This window comes from Echiichthys vipera, assembly GCF_963691815.1.
Source record: "Echiichthys vipera genome assembly, chromosome: 18".
Lineage (NCBI taxonomy): Eukaryota > Metazoa > Chordata > Actinopteri > Perciformes > Trachinidae > Echiichthys > Echiichthys vipera.
In genome coordinates this window covers 12,224,215-12,244,085 of record NC_139843.1, presented here as the reverse complement: position 1 = coordinate 12,244,085, position 19,871 = coordinate 12,224,215, and the positions used below count along the sequence as shown (strand labels likewise).

The 19,871-nt window shown below is 38.5% G+C and overlaps 1 protein-coding gene across 1 annotated transcript; it reads left to right on the top strand.

Moving 5' to 3' along the window:
* The first annotated feature begins 1,421 nt into the window (after positions 1 to 1,421).
* On the top strand, positions 1,422 to 18,295 carry fra10ac1 (FRA10A associated CGG repeat 1). The gene is made up of 14 exons (XM_083932175.1): positions 1,422 to 1,522; positions 1,954 to 2,033; positions 3,443 to 3,535; positions 4,635 to 4,680; positions 4,916 to 4,992; positions 5,188 to 5,271; positions 5,380 to 5,464; positions 7,304 to 7,349; positions 14,184 to 14,297; positions 15,470 to 15,512; positions 16,029 to 16,159; positions 16,364 to 16,414; positions 17,461 to 17,545; positions 18,157 to 18,295. The coding sequence occupies exons 1-14, from the start codon at positions 1,505 to 1,507 to the stop codon at positions 18,197 to 18,199; spliced, it is 996 nt and encodes a 331-aa protein (XP_083788301.1). The 5' UTR covers positions 1,422 to 1,504; the 3' UTR covers positions 18,200 to 18,295.
* The last annotated feature ends 1,576 nt before the right edge of the window (positions 18,296 to 19,871 follow it).

The following is a 19,871-nucleotide window of genomic DNA, read 5'->3' as shown; positions in this document are numbered from 1 at the left end:
TCTGCCGCTTACAAATAAGTTGTCTGTCAGACTCAATGCTGCGCCACGAAAGGAAAAACAAATAAAAGCGTAAATTCCCGTGAGAGAGAAAGAGAAGAGAAGAAAGAGAGAGATGGATGAGAAAGAGAGGGAGGGAGGGAGGGAGGGAGGGGGGCGGCACCAAGGTGCGCTTTTTTCCCCCCTCAGTGCCAGCTATTATTTATGCGCGCTTCAGAGCCGTGCATGGTTAATGGTAACGGCTATTCATGAGGCTCTGTGCAAATGCACCTGCCTCTCCCATTCACATGCTGCATCTTTTATTCATTACTTTGGCATAATAATGACGTTAACTGTGAAAATAAGATGAGATGTTTATATCGTATGGTTAAAAAAAATAAAAACCACATATTAATTATGTGATATTGTAGCATAACAAATGGTGACAGCATTTTAGTATTTATTGTTTTACTTCTACAAATATCTTAACATCCAGATAATTCATTTATGATCCTATGTCATGGAATAGCATACACGGGATAATAACTGGATTTCGTAAATATTTCTATCATTCCAAAGGAAACAAATGAGGAGAGTAATTCGTAGCATCTCTCTCTCTCTCTCACACATCCTCTCTTTTCTTCGTTCCCACATAGAGTCCTTTGTTGAGTTCAGTGGGTTGGGGAGAAGTCATGAAACACTGGACTTCTATTTCCAGTCTGGGGCGAACTTTCACCCGTGTCACCCCTAATAACCCCAAGACTCAATTACACAGAAACATTCAAAAAGCATAATACCCTCTATATTTTCCATCTACTATTCAAACGCCTACATGCATCCTCTCTTTATTGTCCCTCAGCGGAAATGATACTCGAAATGATACAAATTGAATGAATCCGTGTAATAGGCCATTTGTTCGTAAATGAAAGTCAATAATGTCTGATTGTAGGCTACTTTTTCAAATGATTATTCAGACCTGTTCTGTGATAATGACTTGCTCTCCAGCCTAAATATTGAAAAGAATGGAAATGAAAGAAAATATTATAGCCTAGGAATGATACCATGAAAGATAAATAAAGCACACATATATAGCAAAGTGATGTAATAAAGGCTGCTTCGTTTTTCAAAGCCTAGGGATGTTTTCAGCGACTCATGCCGATTAATATTTACGTTAGAGGATACGGAGACTTATTTTCTATGTTTTCTCAGCACATCCGCTTAGAATACACCTGCGTAGAATTTCTGATTTTGTTATTTCTTTTTCTATCTTGTACATTTAATTTACGTTATTATTATTTCTACATTCAGAAATATTTTTGGTATTGTGTACAACTCTAACATGAAAGAAAAGTAATGTTTTTATTTAACATTTTTAATTAAAAAAAACAACAAAGATCCGATAAGAATAATTCATGTATTTACATTGAGAACGTCGTCATAACGCGCGAGTCGCTGTGTCACGTCATCATAGAGCGACAGTTTAAATTTTGTAAACATTCGCTTACCGGAGACTGAAGTGGGGAAACTCATGGATAGTCTTGTGAAGGTAACTTTGTTTTAAAAGCCGAAAATCCGCTTTTTCCTTAAAGCACGTTTGGAAGAACATTTAGCGTCTGTGTGTCACCAACCAGTTAGCATGAAACAGTAGCGTTATGAGTTAGCTAGTTACCCCACAGGGTAACGTTACCTCTTTAACCTGCCACCTTTGATACATGACGGCGTGTTACTTGGTTACGGTTAAGCTACAAGTATAAAGAAACATTGTACCACATTTTAGCTGCACGTTTATACCAAACAACGTATGCAATTACCTCTCATGATGAAGCTTGTCTCAAATGACTTTACAGAGGCAGGACTATTACCTAGCATCGAGTACGTTACAGACACACAGTGGCACATTTAAAGATGCTCTGCTTTTTTAGCAACCGAAAGAAAGCGGATCATCCGGGCTGTTTCAAATAAGTGTGTTTCCTTCAGGTGCACGGAGCCGGAGGTTATGACTCCGACTTCAGTGACGAGGATGGGCAGGGAGAGTCCTCAGAGAGGGGTCTCAAAAGGTAAGTAGACCTCAGAGTTACTGCAGGAGGTCCGTCGAATTGTTTAATATTTGTCTGAAAATATACCTTAACATGAATGCCACTAACGTAGCCATGCGCATATACATTTGAGCTGAAGGATTCAATGTGCCTTCCAAATGTATAGCATATTATGTGTGGGGCGGCAGTAGCTCAGTCCATAAGTGACTTGGCTCGGAACCGTAGGGTCGCTGGTTCAAGTCCCTGTGTGGACCATGTGTGGAGCGTGGACTGGTGGCTGGAGGTGCCAGTTCATCTCCTGGGCATTGCTGAGGTGTTATTGAGCAAGGCACCTAACCCCCAACTGCTCGGGCCGCTGATCACTGGCAGCCACCTCGCTCTAACATCTCTCCATTGGTTGCATGTATAGGTCATGTCTGTGCATGTGCATGTGTGTGTGTGTAACATGATTAATAATAAGAGTGAAAAAAATTAAATTTCCCCGTTGCGGGATCAATAAAGTAATTCTTCGTTGTAATGTCTTAGTATTGTATGCACCATAAAGCTGTATGACTTAAGGGCCATGTTATGACCAGTTTAATATGAATCCTAGTTTTATACAATATTTGTGTAGGTGATCCCTGCTTTGTCTCTCATTTAGCTAAGAGAGACGAAGTCTAATGCTGTAGACTTATATATGCTCAGTATTATTTATCTAAATTAAGGGAATTATTCATGTGTTGACCCACAGGGAAACTGAATTTAACTGTGTAAGCAGTCGTATATACAATGGAAATAGAAAATCAGAGATCACATTATAAATACTTGATTTATTCTGAAATACTGTTATTTTGTATCAGAATCAGAATCAGAATTTGATAGAATGTCCGCTGTGGCTATACCGCTGCTGTACTAGCATGTTTTTTAAATAACCAAGGCACTTCAACAGAAACCTTTATTTTGTATAAAAAAGCAGTGAGCAAAATTAGAGAACAGTAACCACTGTGTCAGAAGAGAAGATTGAACAATATTTCCATAGGGCTATAGGATTCAAACATGAATAGGAAGTGTAGCGGCCACAGCTTTGAATGACTTCAGCACATCTGCGCCCACAGGACATCACTAGTTTCTCACACTGCTCTGGTTTCATCTCGGTCCGTTCTTCTTGCTGTCTCTTACACAGTTCGATAACTGTAGTGGGTTTCTTAGCCATTACTCTGTTGCCAAGGATTTTCCAGAGATTCTCTATGCTAGTACAGCAGTGGTATAGCCACAACGGATATTCTATCAAATTCTTAACAGTAAAGAAACAACAGTATTTGAGAATAAATCAAGTATTTGTATTTTGTTCTCTAATTTTGATCACCAGTGTAGGTAATTCAAAGGCTGATACTATTTTTATTATGAATAAACATAAAATTGCTTATTCTACCATTTTGTTCCTATGTCAGGAAACGTGACGAGGAAATCTTACAGAAGCCATTCCAGAAAGGTCGGCACTCCCAGAAGGCTCACCGGAGTTTACACTCTAATGAAGTGGACAGGTACAGTTGAAAGTGAAAAACAATGCAGTTTCAGCTTTATGTTAATGAAGTACCCCCCTCACTAATCTACACTTGATACCCTGCAATGACAAAGCACAGTATTTGTTAAGAAATATCACATTGACAAAGGTGTTCAGACCTTTAAGTCAGTGCTTTGTTAAAGCACCTTTGGGAGCGATTACAGTCTTGAGTCTTCTTGGGTATTACGTGGAATTTGGGGATTTTTTATATTGCCTGCAGATCCTTTTGGACTGAGCTAAATTTGGTGTCATTGCAAAGAGTCTGTGATATTTCAGTGTTTTTCTAAGAAAAAGGAAGGCGGTGCTTCGAAGGTTGAAAAATATATACAGTATATGATCCTGTCCTTGCCTTAGCATTATTGGGTATTGAGTATAGATTGGAAAGAAATCATTTAAAATCATTTTAGTGTAAGGCAACAAAATGTGAAAAAAGTGTCTTAATGCTTTTTGAATGCACCCTATAAAAGTAATTTTGTTTGACATTTTGTGTCATCTATTATCATGGCAGAGCTTCCTGCACACTTATTTAAATAGCTCATCTCTCATGGGTTGGCATGCCGACAGTTTGGAGAAGCCGACACGAGTACAGTGATGGATGCTGCTGTGGACGGGGGCAGCAGTACTTTAGTCACCTTAAAAAAAAAAGAATCAATATCAGTTTAAGTGTATGCTATATTGAGAATATTGTCACTTAACCTTCAGACAGCCCTTTCTCTTGGCACCACAGTTTCTCAGTGTATTACACATTAAGCCGTAGATCAGCTGTTTGGGTCAGACTTTGTGCAGTTCGTGGAATAAACCAATACAAGTAAAAATGAGAGATCATAACAGCGACATAACATTTCAACTGGAATTTTCAGCGTTCATTACTGCCGAAGTAAATTTTCCCATCTTCCTTACATAACCATCAAGAGAAAATGTGTATTGTTGATACAATTTATTCAATGTATTTATTCATCATTTATGCTTCTATGCAAACCAAATGGGACCACATCTTTTTTGAAACCATGCTTTGATAAAAATTAACAAAATATCCTGTTAACATGGTCTAATCTTTCTTTATCTTTTCGGTTTTTCAGAGAGGAAGCCAGGAACAGAAGAGCCCATCTTATATCATTGAATGCTGTATCCTAATATTTATCATTTAGTTTTTACTGAAATATTATACCAAAGATTGCTGAAACTACAGGGTAAAAAATACATAATCATAAAACCATAACAATATAACATGTTAATTTCATGTTGTTTTAAGTTCTTAGTTGCCTTTATATAAATAAAAAGGAATGTGAGAAATTTCACAGGTTGTTTTGTACAAAAGTTAACATTCAAAGAGTGACTGGCCTTAAGCAGATACATCCAGTTTGAGCGACATAAGAAGTTTGTTGGTGACTACATACTTTATTATGGAGGACAGATGGCTGACTTCAGACGCTCTGCGTAAGTATCCTGTCTCACAGTCACACTTGACTATCAGTCATCATGCTGTCACTCTAGGCTAAAACTAATGAGAATATGTTAACCATTTAACAGATCATTAGTTATGCATTGTTTTCATTCAACAGAATTTTTTAATTAAAATTATACCAGTAGTCATTTTCCCCTTTTTCGTTTCAATTTTTATTTCTCCCTCAGAACCAAAGACAAGACAGATTTGGATGTACTGCGTGAGAATCATCGCTTCCTCTGGAGGGATGAGGACGAGGAAGACATGACATGGTGCTCACGCAGGCTTCTTTAATATTCATTGTCCTTTTAGTTATTTATTCCTTTTCAGATGAGCTTTTAATTGTCTTCTAAATTACTTCTGGACTCATTTTTTTCCAGGGAAAAAGAACTCGCCAAGAAGTATTACGACAAGCTGTTTAAAGAGTACTGTATAGCTGACCTCAGCAGATACAAGGAAAACAAGGTGGGATGAATGAATGACATTTCTTTTTGATCGTTTCATTACCCAGTTCAAGCAGAAATACAGCTGCAGTAGGCGTTAAGTTAAAGAGGACAGGCACGGATGCTAAGAAATATACTGATGTGGACGGGGCCAGCAGCAAAACACTTTAGATAAAAAAATATCAGTTTATATTACTATATTTACAATGTTTTCAAAGCTTTACCTTGCCAACAGACAGCTCAGTCAAAGCCACCAGACTCTATTGACAAACAGAATATTTTACCTCGGAGATCACAGGAGTTCTTGGTCCCATTGCAATAAACCAATAAGTTTGTCAGTTTTGTTAGTTCCTAACCCTTTTACAAACACAGAAATCACACAAAACAACTACCCGATTGAGACAGCGGTAGACCAGCAACTTCTGTGTTAGTGCTTTTGTCAGCGGAGGCTGGTGGCTTTGAAGAGAGCATAGGTAAGGACTTGAGTTTCCCCTGTGTAAATTTGAACAGAGCTGTCTGGCGGCAAGTTAAAGTGGTGAAAACATTCTGAATATAGCATACACTTAAATACATATTTTTTTTTTTTTTAGGTGTCTAAAATATGTTTTGCTGCTGCCCTTGTCCACAGCAGTACATTGCTTAGCTTCCATGTCTGTCCTGCTGCCTTCTTCTCCAGACTAGGGGCGTGTCAACTGCCATCTACTGTTGGTAATGCACTGCTATGGATATGGTAGTTTACTGTTAAACAGTAATAGGTGGCTCATTTACCTTACGGTAAATTACTATTTTGTATACAGCATCTCAACTTTCAGAAGTTGTCGCACCAGTAAAATGCTGAAATAAGGAGCTAGTTTCAAACAAGAAAATAAAGGATGGTTTTTTTGTGCCTATGCTGTGCCACATACACATTTTAGGTGCTTCATTTAAAGGCTGCTGTTAATTAAGATGTACAGGATTGAAGAATGGGAAAATACTGTATATCTGGACACAAAACTAGAAAATAATCGTTCATGTTCTTGCAACCGTTATGGAAATTAAGTTTGGTTTTATTATTCCCCTCACGGAAATTGTGCTGTGTTGTTGCAGCAGCACATGACATAAGTTCCCATAAGGTGAAACAGAAGTTATCACACACACAGAATGTAAAGCAGGGAATGATACATTGACACCTCAGCCATCCCAGACACTGCTGCCACGACTTGGCAAGATGATCCAAAAATCACAGTAATTATCCCAGTAGTGGTGCCATGAGCAAAGGTTACATTTTAATAACTCAGATACTAATCTCCCCCAACACTGATCCATTTTAGATAAATGTTTTGGCACCATGCTCACTCTCTAGTGTCCACTGGGCCATTCTGGTTTGAGTCCAGACTTTAAAACTGACAATATGCTAAAACAGAGGCAGTGTACTTCTGGCTTCACTGACTCTGCACTGTTTGGTTTTATAACACTGTGCTCTCTTTCCAGTGTGACTGTTATGAGGTTGACAGATCTCTGACAGATGACATACAGTGATTAATACCTATGATTAGTTGAGGCACTATAGTTAAAACTAATACCATTAGTACAGTTTACTTAGTTGTTGCTATATACTGTAAATCTAGATCTCTCTTAAAGAGACAGGAGCTAAAACGTAGCGTTTCAGACAGAGAGTGAATACAAGTATATTCACACAGACCGTATGATTAAAAAAAAAGTTTGTTTTTTTTACTTTAAGGCATGTAGTATCTAGTAGAAACACAATATATAATTTAAATTTAGCATAATGTGTTCCCTTTAAATCAAGATCTGAAAAATGAATTTAAGGTCAAAACCGTCATTTATGCTGAGTGTATCTTTTTAAATTTGTGCCCAACAGTTTGGATTTCGTTGGCGGACTGAGGATGAAGTTGTTTCTGGCAAAGGTATGGCATAACCCAACATTATTCCAAAGTTAGTTTAGTAGAGTTTATACACAATCTTTACATACATTTGCAGTGATCTTAAATGGAGAAACTCTGAAAACATCCTCATTAATAAGACTCACTTTTACTTAATGATGATAAGCAGGTTTTTTAGTGAGTTTGTGTATTCATACTCAAAAATTAGTGCGTACTTTACTGTTAATATAAAGCAGTTAAGTGTGTTGATGATACTTGTATGCTAACTGCTAAACCGTATACTATGACAAGTAGTATGGAGTATATTCTGTTTATAATTAGTATGTAATATGGATTTGGGACACATCTGAGGTGTCTACTAAGATGCCCACAAAACAAGTTATAACTGTCTCCACTAGATGGCGACAGAGATTTACACAGCAATCCATAACAGAGTGGCTACTTCCCAACACAGTTCTCTCCACATATACTTGTTTGTCTTTGCTTTGACTTATTTGGTTTGTCAGAATTGCCTCAAAAACATTCAGATATTTTCCTTGAGTTTTCCTTTTATAATAATAATAATAATAATAGATCCGCTTTTCTCAGTACTCAAAGACGCTTTTGTCTGGGGGACTGTTCTGCGCCATTAAGTTATTCTGTCGATTCACAAAAACACTCCCGGATTCAGAAGTCTTAGGAAGAGCCGTGGGTCTGAAACATCACAGCATTAAAATTCTTCTAACGGGAGCTATTTGTTGTGCAAATCTATTTGATTTGAGTTTTGGTTTATGTCTCACACTCGAAGAGAAACCTCATTCCAACTTTGCACTTGTGACGGAGCCTACTTTGACAGTTTGGCAGCGCTTTGATGATTAATTGTTCAGGCTTAGTACAACAACTCTGTCTACTGCTACTTTGTGTGACAGTGACAAATATTTATAGGTTTACCTGGAGGGAAAATATCAGCAACTTGGTAAGGGGAAACCTGCCTCGGCAAGTCATTGATATGCTGTGAGACACACACATATTAGGTTTGAATAATTTGCTATGGTTTACACTTATGCCTCCTCACACACAAACACAGTATGTCTGAGAAAGATGACTAAACCAATATGTTGTTCAAGATTATGACTGTGTAATCCTGGTGTCTGACAGGTCACCCCCTGTAGCAATACTCTACAGGCAGTGGGATTAGATCAAGTCACTTCACCTGTCCCGTCTTTGATTAGTTTACATTAATGATTCCACAGAAATACTTCTTAAGCACTATTTAGAGCACGGGACACTGAACTCTTCAGTGAAATCAATACTAATCTAATCCTGTTAGGTGGACCCAACATCCTCATTCAGACGGAGAAAAGGCTTGTGTGAACAGAAAGTTAAGTGTTGCAAGTTAAAAAGGTGTTTATCATGAACTCAATATTACTTGAGTTTGATTTGAAGGGTGATAAAGAGTATCCTTCAAACACAGACACTTAAATGAAAAATCCTTACATGAATCCTCTCCAAGAAAGCTTTATTGTTCAATTAGTTACACCTGGTTTATATGTTGGTAGTCCAATCTCAGGTGTCTGGTGACCAGAATTCATTTCTGCTCACAGCTAAATTCAACAACACTTGTTTAATTCCCCTATTAAAATGACCCTGCATCTCCTAGATAATAAAAGCAATGCACATTCACGGCCACCTTTTCGGAAATCATCCACTCCATTTCCTGCTCTCTTTGCACTTCAGGTCATGTTGGCATTAGGTAATGCTGTCTACTCTTCACCCAATCATTACGAAGAGTGCTGACCTTTCCTTTCATGGCCACAGTGTGATTTGGGATGAAGGAGTGTGCAGTACCAAAAGGCTTCCTTCTTTCTTCCTTGAGAGGATGACATGTTTTTTTCTCCATTTTTTGAAGAAAAAAATTCAGGAAGAAGAGAAGGAAAAAATGATGTCCCTGAATCAAGCACATGAGAGGAGGATTACATGCTATCCACCTAAATTTCCCTCTTGAAGAATAAGATTTACTTTTACTTCTTGCTCATCCTCATCCTTTTCCATTTGGTCTCGTCCAAAAAAAGATTCAGATGCATTTTTCCAGTTGTGTATGAGGGAAAGAGAATGCCAGAGCACCCATAAAGAAACCTTAAAAAAGGTGCCTGGTGAAGGTTTTTGTAAACAAACAAAAGTTATGTTTAAAAATCCCATATTGTAAAAAGTGAGATTTCCACACTTATTTGATAATAACGCAGGTCGAGGTGCTATATGAATACTGTAGTATCTCAGTGCTCAAGCCACAGAGAAATGCACACAGCCCGTATTCAGAAACTTTTTCTTTAAACGGCTACTTTTTTGGGGGGAGGGGGCCTTAACGGAGCGTTTCAGGCAAAGGCTGTGTTAAGGTATATTCAGACATAAGGTATGAGAAAAAATAATGTGTAATTTTGCGTGAATGTGCAATACTGTTAAAAAAAACTCACACGGCCCCTTTAAGTCATGAAACCAAAGTCTGTCATTTCTTTCTCATGCACTGCTTAGATAACACATCATCACTTCAGGCTCTGACGGAACCATTTTGCTAAATATCTTTGCTTCCGATAAAATGTCAATATGTGAGGCATTTATTGTAATAACAGTAATCCCTCATTGAATGAGCACATTGAATATTCAAACGTGTCCTGAGAGTCTTTTATGCTGGAGCAGATATTCATGTGGGCTGCAACACATGCAGGCGCTTCATTCCATGTTGTGTTTTTTCTCTTTGTGTTTCCTTTCTTATCTTTAGTCTTGCTGTCAAAAGGGGGTCAAAGGCCAAAGGTCTTTGAGGTCAGGCTTATTTGTGGTGGGCCTCTTGTCAAAGTAAATCTTGACTTTTCAGTCTTTAAAAATGGTTTTAGCTTGCCTCCACACGCTCACTGACTGAATATATGTACTGACTTCGGCCAGATGTTATATTTTCTGTATTCTTTTTTTTATTATTAAGCATTTTACCCTCTGCTCCATCCTTCAATATCAGATTCATATACAGCATTTAGTCTGCTAACCGTTGAGTCTGAATACTGTAAGCTGCGGCCTGGGTTCCAATGTTGACAGGGTTTGTATTTTGTTAGAATATCCTGCTGGGCTCTGTTGTGCCAGACATATTAAATCAGCCTCAGAGAAGTAACTGTGTATTCAAACTGTTAGAAGTGATGGCTCATTAGCCTATAGCCCACAGTATAACAATAGAGACTGCCAGTGTTTTAATTGTTTGAATGTGTTCATCTGTGAGTGTGTATACGCTAGGATGTTGCACATTAAAATTAAGTAATATGAGTATTTCTCAAATGTCCAAAGAGGGAGACACAGTAGAAAACATAATATCAGTAGTATGTAATGCACTTTAGTCTACTAAGTGAACAGGATACTGTCTAAACCTTGAGTAAATAAAAGTTGCAAAATAGAGTGCGTTGAACTTCAGGTCAGCGGTCTAAACTGCGTATCATTTAATAGAAAAACATAAAATGGCTAAATCTGATTCAGAGTCAGGACTGTTTGGTTTTTAGAAAAATAAAATCAGTCTTCTGGATTCTAGTTACTTTCCCCATATTTAAAATATCTGCCTGGGGGCATCGCGTGAGGATTGTCCAGTGTTTCTCACAGACTGAAAATGTATTAAAAGGCGGTCGACCCCGAAGAGGGGCGTGGGTAGGGGGTGGTGAGTATCAAGAGTTGACTTCAAAACAGCACTGGCTTCACAAGCTCAATAAATATTGATTTTCACATGAATGCAGCGTTCCAACAGACCTTTCAATCAGTCTACATGTAAAGGTCAAAACAAATAGCTTTGAGTGGGGGCAAATGTACAGTATGTGTGGGCCACCCAAATAAAATATGGATAGCACTGATCATTCCTGATATTAACTACTCTTTACGTACCTTTTTAGCATAGCCTAAGTTTGACGTTTCAGTGACTTTATTTCACTGGTTGCCTGGCAACCTCATTGTGATGACAAGACATCCCATGAAAGTTACAGTGTCCAACCAAGAAATATTACTGCGCAAAAGCTGGTCAGTGCATTTTGTTACCTTCGGACAGAGCCAGGCTAGCTTTTTGCCCCAGATCCAGTCTTTATGCTAAGCTAAGCTAATGGACTTCCTAGCTGTAGCTTCATCTTTAACGCACATGCAAGTTGTATCGATCCTCTCATCTAACCCCTGGCAAGAGAGCAAGCACACATAATTCCCTAAAATGTAAAAAACATTCCTCTTTTTTCCTAAGTCAGCTGGTCTCATGTAACAGAAATATATCCACGTGTTTGGAATCAACTTGACATGTTTGGCAATAGCAATAGCTTAGTCAGAATACCTCATTAATTTTGATAAGCATTTTAAATTGTAATATTAAAAAAAAAGTTTAATAATGTTCTTTAAGAACTTTTAACACTTACTGAAGAGTGAATAAAAAGTGAGGGAGGACTGGCTCAGGTCACTGCCCTGACTTCATCCAGTGAATGTTAATCTTGCAGCCATCTGTCGGCATTAGTAACCATTAACGTAGGAGGACTGTAGTTTCCTTTCTTAATGAGTTTACTCAGTCAACCTGGTGCCAACTTTTTTCATGGAGCACGTGAGGCTCACCTGATGTATGAGGATTCCCAATACTTGTCAATAAAAACAAAGCGAAGGTTATTTTTGTTTTTTAGAAGACATCAAACACAGACCCATACAGGAGCTCTTGTGTCTTTTCTGCCTTCTGAGAGCAGCAGTAGTAAAAGTCATGCCTATTTGAATTCATGTGGAAAAATGCGAAGACCAGTGGGATAAAAACCATCAGAAATAAGTGAAGAATAGTTTCCTGACCTTGATTATATTCAGTTTTTTGACATTTATTTAAACAAAGATGTTGCCTGGAAACATTTCTATTGACTCCACTCTGTCAAGGTTGAGGTTTTGAGTAGCTAGAGGGTCAGTTGTATTCACACTCTCCACCTTGTAACCTTCAAATGCATCACATTCTTTAATATTTGACACCGAGCGGCTTCTCTGTATCAACGAGGGGATTTACTGCTTTCTTCAAGGTTTCTCAGTTTTATTTACAAGCATGGATTTTACCGCCTATCTTTACAGATAAAAACTGGTGTATGTACAGGGCGTCATGGGAGAAGTCCAGTGCGTTTGTGATAGACGTCAGTGATTGTGATCGACTTGCGATAGACGTCAGTGATTGTGATCGACTTGTGATAGTAAAGATGGGATTCTCTCGGGTCACCTGGCACAGTTCACTGCTCATGGCTTCACATTGGCACAGAGTAGAGAAGATGGCCTTGCCCCAAGTCACACCCATATAGCGTCAGAAAAAGAGGAAGATCAAGGATTTAAAAGGGATATGCTTGCATTTGCAGTTTCTATTCACTAAGAACCTTTAAGTTTAGGTTAGGTTGGTGAACATATACTGTACATATAGCTGTTGTGCAATGTTGGTCAGTTTATTAAACTACTTTAGTATCTCAGATTGGAATATCTCAATAATTACTAGATTGATTGCCATGAAATTTACTACATACATTCATGGTGCCTGACTTTGGTGATCCCCTGACCTTGTCACTTTGTCTGTAGTGCTACCATGTGATTTTGAGTGAAATGTCCACTACATTTGGATGCATTGCCATGATATATTGTAGAGATGTTTATGTCCCCCACAGGATGGATCTAATAACTTTGATTGTTCTAATGTACTTGGTTTCCCTGCTGCACTTTTCAGTTAGAGAATTAAAACCTTGGAAAAGAAAGAGATGTGAACTTGATGACATCAAGTTAAAAAAAAGTGTGGTTTTATGTTGTTTTATGTAAAATCATCCAGGTAGGCGGCGTTAGAGTTTGAAATAATTGAAGGATCATGGGGTATAAAAGCAATTATATTAAATGTTACAGCCTGCAAAGTTAGCCATATGGTGTTTTTTAGTTCACAAAAGTAAATACATATTAATATTCTGCATTAGAGCTACACTCAGCTACAGTATAAACTCACACTTTCTGATTTTATTCTACTTAAATCACATAAATGTCAGGCCCTCCCAAATAAACCCAGTCAGCCTCAGCACAACCTGGACTGGAGCCAGGAGTGTCTTTTTTAGCTGACGTCATAGATCCCTAATCTAATACGGCACGTGAAGAGAAAGTCTGCCTCATGGTCTAAGTGGCTCAAAGCCATGATGGCCAGCGTCACTTCACCTGAATGATAACAGGTTTAAACTAAGGCAGGTGAGGTAAGGCATCCTTTCCTTTCAAGAGTTCGGAGCATTTTTTAGCAGTGTGCCAACAATAGACCTCTCTGACGCACTCTGACGCACTTGTTCCCTCTGTTACAATCTAAGGGGAACCCCAGAGACCAGATCAATGCCACCGTAAGCTCCTCTAGGGATAAGAGGCAAGCTGTGAATGGCTGGAGGGAGGCCTGAGGGTATGAAGTGAGGCGAAGAAAGTTAGATGAGACGGAGCGATGGGATAAGGAGGGAGAGGTGTAGAGACAGACTGAGGGGGCTAGGGAGCGCAACATGGTTTAGAAGTTTGCCTGACAGAATCTGAAGACTTTGGAGATATAGTCTGAATATCTCAATTCTAAAATAAAACATTTGTCTTTTTTTTTATATACCATTCTGTTTTACTTGCATAAACTCTGTTGTGCTTTTTTATTCTTTCTATATCGTACATTATCATTGCTTACACTCAATAATATGTCAGGGTCTTATACCTCGTACTAATTGATTATCAACAAATATATACATTTGCTTGTGTACATTGTGAATTGCTTAAGATAAGAGATAACTAAAATATCTTTCAATGTTAATGTCACTGAAATATACTGTATGTATGTATATATACACAGCACATATGCTCTCTGGTCAGGTCAGTTCCAGTGTGGAAACAAACGCTGCGAGAAGCAGGAAGGCCTGAAAAGCTGGGAGGTGAATTTTGCCTATGTGGAACATGGCGAGAAGAAAAATGCATTGGTCAAACTCAGTAAGCCAAAACACACATTACCTTTTCATTTTGCCATGGTCATTCTTTTCAAAAGGTGTGTGTGTGTGCGTGTGTGTGTGCGTGTGCGTGTGCGTGTGCGTGTGTGTGCGTGTGTGTGTGTGTGTGTGTGTGTGTGTGTGTGTGTGTGTGTGTGTGTGTGTGTGTGTGTGTGTGTGTGTGTGTGTGTGTGTGTGTGTGTGTGTGTGTGTGTGTGTGTGTGTGTGTGTGTGTGTGTGTGTGTGTGTGTGTGCGTGTGTGTGTGCGTGTGCGTGTGCGTGTGCGTGCGTGCGTGCATGCGTGCGTGTGTGTAGGGCCTAGTGGGGGTTTCCAGTCTAAGACCCAACTCATAATAATCCTCCTTCAGGTATCATACTGCAAAATCCTCTTAGAATAATTACCGTAATTGGAGGACCCCACCGTTGTGAATCCAGTCACGCAAGAAATGACAGGCTCTTTTGACAAGCTACTGCAACAGGTCACATCCAGGCATTTTTCTCCTCTACAATATGAATTAATCTAAGTCCAATATTTTGACAATTCCAAACATTGTGACAGTAATGAAACATGATCTGGCAAACTTAGTAACTCACACTGGAGAAATGTGATGATAGGGATGATGTATTGAATAACACCTAAGCACTTAAATTCTACAAAGTCCCAAATCTTAGTGTGTATTATAAACAGTGAAAAATCATCTTTCTGAAAGGAGTTCCACAGGGTTCTGTTCTTGGTCCTCTTTTCTAGTTCATATCCTAATTTAACAGAATTAGGTCACAGAGGAAATTTCCACATGTAGAAGAAAGTAAAACTCATGTCTAAATTGAGTCCCTTAATAAATCACATCATTATTATAAACTTATTAAAATGAAGTTAATAAATACAATTTTAAATGTATGTAAAAAAAAACAGGTTTTTGAGTACAGTGTTTATCTTAACATGTACGTATATACATGATCTGTCCCCTATAGAAATGAATAATTGCTAAATTTTGACCTAATACCGCTTTTGTTTTTCTTACCAAATTCATCTTTAATATAAGAAAATGCATAATAGAGGAAGAATAAGTATAAATGCAAGTGCAATAATTAATCTTGCAGCACCCTTATAATTGCTGTAATAATACTAATAACAATGATGTTTAAAAAAAAATGTTGTTGTTGTTTCTATTCTAGGACTGTGCCCTGAATGCTCTTTCAAACTCAATTACCACCACAAGTAAGTACTGGTCACCTTTGAGACATTTTTACATCAGACATTTAGATCTTTTTGTCTGTGACAGGTGATCTTAGAGATTATGAAGTGTGCACTGCTCTGCTAAGAGTAGGGGAGATAACAACAGACAATCATCAAACCTTTTTTTTTATTTACATATGCAGGGTTTTAGAATTCAAACTAAAATACATAATACATAAATACGTCTCCTGTCCTGACCTTCATACCACTCAGAGCGTCATGATTATATATTCTATTTTATTATTATTATTATTATTATTATTAATATTATTATTATTATTATTATTTTCTTCTCTATGTGATGCCAAGGCTTTCCACGGTTGGTCAGGATTTTAAAAGTCCTGTTGAGTTTTCCAGCAGACTTTGTAACAAAATTTAAAGAACGCCTCTGTCCGTTTCAATTTCTTGTGAGGCTTTAAAGCTGCCTTACGAATAGTGCTGTAATTGCCTGCTTTATATTGTGAATACAGTTTGTGCAAAGTTTGATTCTGTTTGTAGGAGGAAGGAGGTAAAGGCAAAGACCAAAAGGGTATCGGATGAAAACCAGGGGCCACCACAGAAAAAGAAGAAGAAAAAGAGGAAGAGATCATCTTCACACTCCAAGAAGCACAGACACAAGAGACACAGAGGTAGGACTCCTCTTTTAGCCATATAAACTGTCCCATTAAATAGAGCAGTAAGCTCATCAGATGGGAACAGCCTGTGGGAGCAGCCTTGTTGATGTTTTGTTCTTGGAAATGATGTAATTTTTTCTCTGGCGTTTGGCATTTTGTAATGACTCCCTTTTGAGTTAAACATGTTTTATTTTCGTAACTCTTTCTGTTTCTCTACAGATGGCTCCTCCTCTTCCAGCAGCTTAGAGGAGTCACAGGACTCGGACAAAGGTAGCGTTCATAGCCCCCCCTCACACACAGACACAAGTCCCTCCCTAATTTTTAAAAAACATACACATTGGACAGTTGATCAACTCCCCCAGGTTTCTAGGCTGGGACACTCCGAACTAGAGTGAAAACACCCTGACAACCCTGTCTGGAAACACATCCATTAGCCCTGTAGTTATTTGTAATAGACAGACAGCAGGTCTGCTTTTTCTCATCTGTCTTTCCCTCCATTCCTCTCGATTTTTTTTCTTGGCATTTTGCCCTTCACTGTGAGCAGCGTGAAATGAAGTACATCTTTGCAATCATGTCCCTGTTTTTTTTTATTCCAGGATCTCAATGAATTGATGGGTGGGCGGGTGATGGTGTACAAAAAAAACAAACTTTCTTTGACAAAAGTTATGTCATGCTTTGGAATCCATACACAAACACTCTCTTTCTTTCTTTCTTTGTCTTGTTGCACTTATTTTAGCAGTTGAAAGCTGAAATTGATTAAATGTAGGAACCCTAGAATGTTGAAATGTAAAACAGTATGTGTGCAAAGCAATCAGGGGTTGGGTACTTTAAGGCACAATGAAGTAGGATTTTAATGAAAAACAAAATCGACCCTTTTCTAAAATATGTTTGCAATGTTATTTGCAAATGATCAGATTGGAATTGTTTAATATATTCATTGATGGCAGAGCAAAAAAAAACAAACTTTGGCCAGGCAGCCTGAACAAGGCCTTTGTCTCCTGGAAAAGCAGAGGAACTCATTGAGTTAACCTATCATTTTTGTTTCACACAATGCAATCCATCTACAACTCCTAGTTTTCATATATGTTTACAAGGTTTAATTTGCCACCTAAACAGAAACTGATTGGTCGAAGGTGATTTAGATCTTAATTGGCTGCTTCCTGACAGCAAAAAACTGAGCCGGTCAAATTAATTCCTGTTAACTGAGGCTTAGAGTGAAGACCCCGGCATTAAAAACGATGAACAAGTGTTATTGCTTCACCTACTTTTTCCTTCCTGGAAGTGTCACTGACAGCTCTCTAAAACTCTCCTACCAGACTCGGAAGCTGGGGATGAAGCAGGGGATCAATCGCAAGCCGACCACTGGCGAGGACCAGCTCCTGCGGTGGAGGAAAAGTCAAGGTGAGGTTAACAGCGAATGCTGATATTAAATCTCACCAAGTAAGCTGCTGTAAAACCATCGTAGACAGTCTTTACCACTTAGCCTACATATGTTACTGATCTCTATTTAGCACAGTAGGTGTGACACTTAGATACCTGTCAGGAAGGTCGCTTAACCTTTAACCTGCTCCGTCACGCTTCTCGTGGCATTTGAGTTGCTCTCAGAGAAATAACATGACTGTTCAGGCACATATACTATACGAATAAAAACTAATTGAAACAGAATCATTGTGGAGAACAGAGAGTATAAATGAATCACATTCATACCTACTCATTCAGTTCACTCAACGATAGTTTGTAAATAAGGCAACTTTCTTTGGTATGTTTGTTTAAATTGTCCTTTTTTTGCTGCCAGCTACTATTTATTTGTTTCCATGCTATACCAATGTTGGTACTCCGCATCGTTTCATATTGTCTAGAGCTTGAATAAAATGTAAATGAGATAAAACAGCACATTACTTGCACTTCCAGTTAGTCAGGGGCCACCGATACAATGCATTTAACAGTCTGTGTCACCGCCATGCATGAAAGGCACTAAGTTTTCTCTGATTTTGTTTGTTGTCCCTGTCTAGGGAGGAGGAGTTTGATGAGTACTTTGAAGACATGTTTCTCTGAATGCTGGTATCAGCGGGAACCCTGCTGCGACTACATTTGCTTCTGTGTGCCACTGACATTAAGCATGTTCTGTTTTGAGTCTGAATGTAGGTTTATTTCATTCGATATTTCAGTTCTACAGAAGAAATAAACATGATTTTACTGTGCACATGTCAGAGTCTCTGATTTACCACTTCTCCATCTCCCACAACTATCATGGTGGAAAATAACTGAGTCCAGACTGAAATGCCTCCATGAAATTTGGTACAGATATACCGTATATGTTTCTATGGGATACATTGTAATTAACTCAGCCAGGCAGCTAAATTCACATACTACTAGACCAGCCTAATATTCTTTTGTGTACATGGGGGCGGCTGTGGCTTGGTGGCAGAGTGGGTCGTCCTCTGTTCGAGAGATTGGTGGTTCGGTCCCCATCTCCCCCCGGTCCAAATGTCGAAGTGTCCTTGGGCAAGACACTGAACCCTGAATTGCTCCCCGTGCTGCGCATGGGTGTGTAAATGTGGTGTGAATGGTTAGATCAGATTAGATGGTATGTAGATGTCCACTGCCATCAGTGTGAATGTCTGTGTGAATGGGTGATTGTGACAGACACTGTGAAGCGCCTTGAGTAGTCAGATGACTAGAAAGGCGCAATATAAGTACAAGTCCATTTACATGCATGACTGTGCTCAATGAACTCTCGTGATTGCAGTGATTCACAATCTTTGAAACACCTATTTTATAATAAATTAAGTATATATATAAAAAAAAAACAAGACTTACCTAGTCTGTTTCAGGACACATTTTGGTCTTTTTCACAGCAGACATTTTGACTCGTCTTGGTCGGAAAAAACAGTGTTTATAATCACATTTATAGAGTATGTGTCCCTCTGAACCATGGCAGTGAGCGAGCAGGCACAGTACCTGAGAAAGCAGCTAAATGGAATCAAGCCATCATTAGTTTCATTATTTACAGCTTCACTTTTCCTACTGTGGATGACAAAAAGGCCTCTGTAGCCTACTTTTTGTTTAGTGCTAATTAGCAAATGTAGATGCTAACATGCTGTTGTGAAGATGGTAAACAAAAGCATATTAGCATTGTCATAGCTTAACCTTGCATCTTTATATATTTTTATTTTTCCTATATCATGTTACTGTACTACATGTGTCTCTGCAAACGCAGGGTATGAATAAAGCATTTTGAATTTGAATTTAGCCTGCTTACGTTAGCATTTAGCTCAATGCACCACTGTGTCTCTTGGAGCCGTTTGTTGCAACCTGGCTCAAGGAATGTCACCAGGAGGAAGTCAGTGCAAGGTTATAATTAAAATGAGTAATTCAATAAAACTTAAGGTTAACTTACATGAACTACAGGGTATGTGGATCAGCAATGAAAGCAGTACATAAAGCTGCAAAATAAAGTAATGCAGGGCGCATGTTTGCTGTAGGAAAGGAGAAGCAGATTGAACATATGGGCCAGCTTTTGTAGGCTAAATTCCCAGGTGAGCTCAGCCAGGTGACCCTCCTATATCAGCCAATTGCCTGCTTAGGTTGTCCAAGACCTGTTTTATTTTAACATGTTAGAATAACTAATCTTCACGTTCTCACCTTTTACTGGAATCTACAGATGTTTTTCAGAGTAGTAGCCTATACTCTTTATATTGAAAAATTCAGTGTAAGCGTGATACAA

Excerpts from the sequence above, each read along its gene's own strand:
- fra10ac1 (XM_083932175.1), top strand. Across the intron at positions 4,993-5,187 it reads GCTGACTTCAGACGCTCTGC|AACCAAAGACAAGACAGATT; the intron begins GTAAGTATCCTG and ends TTTCTCCCTCAG. Across the intron at positions 15,513-16,028 it reads AAACTCAATTACCACCACAA|GAGGAAGGAGGTAAAGGCAA; the intron begins GTAAGTACTGGT and ends TTCTGTTTGTAG.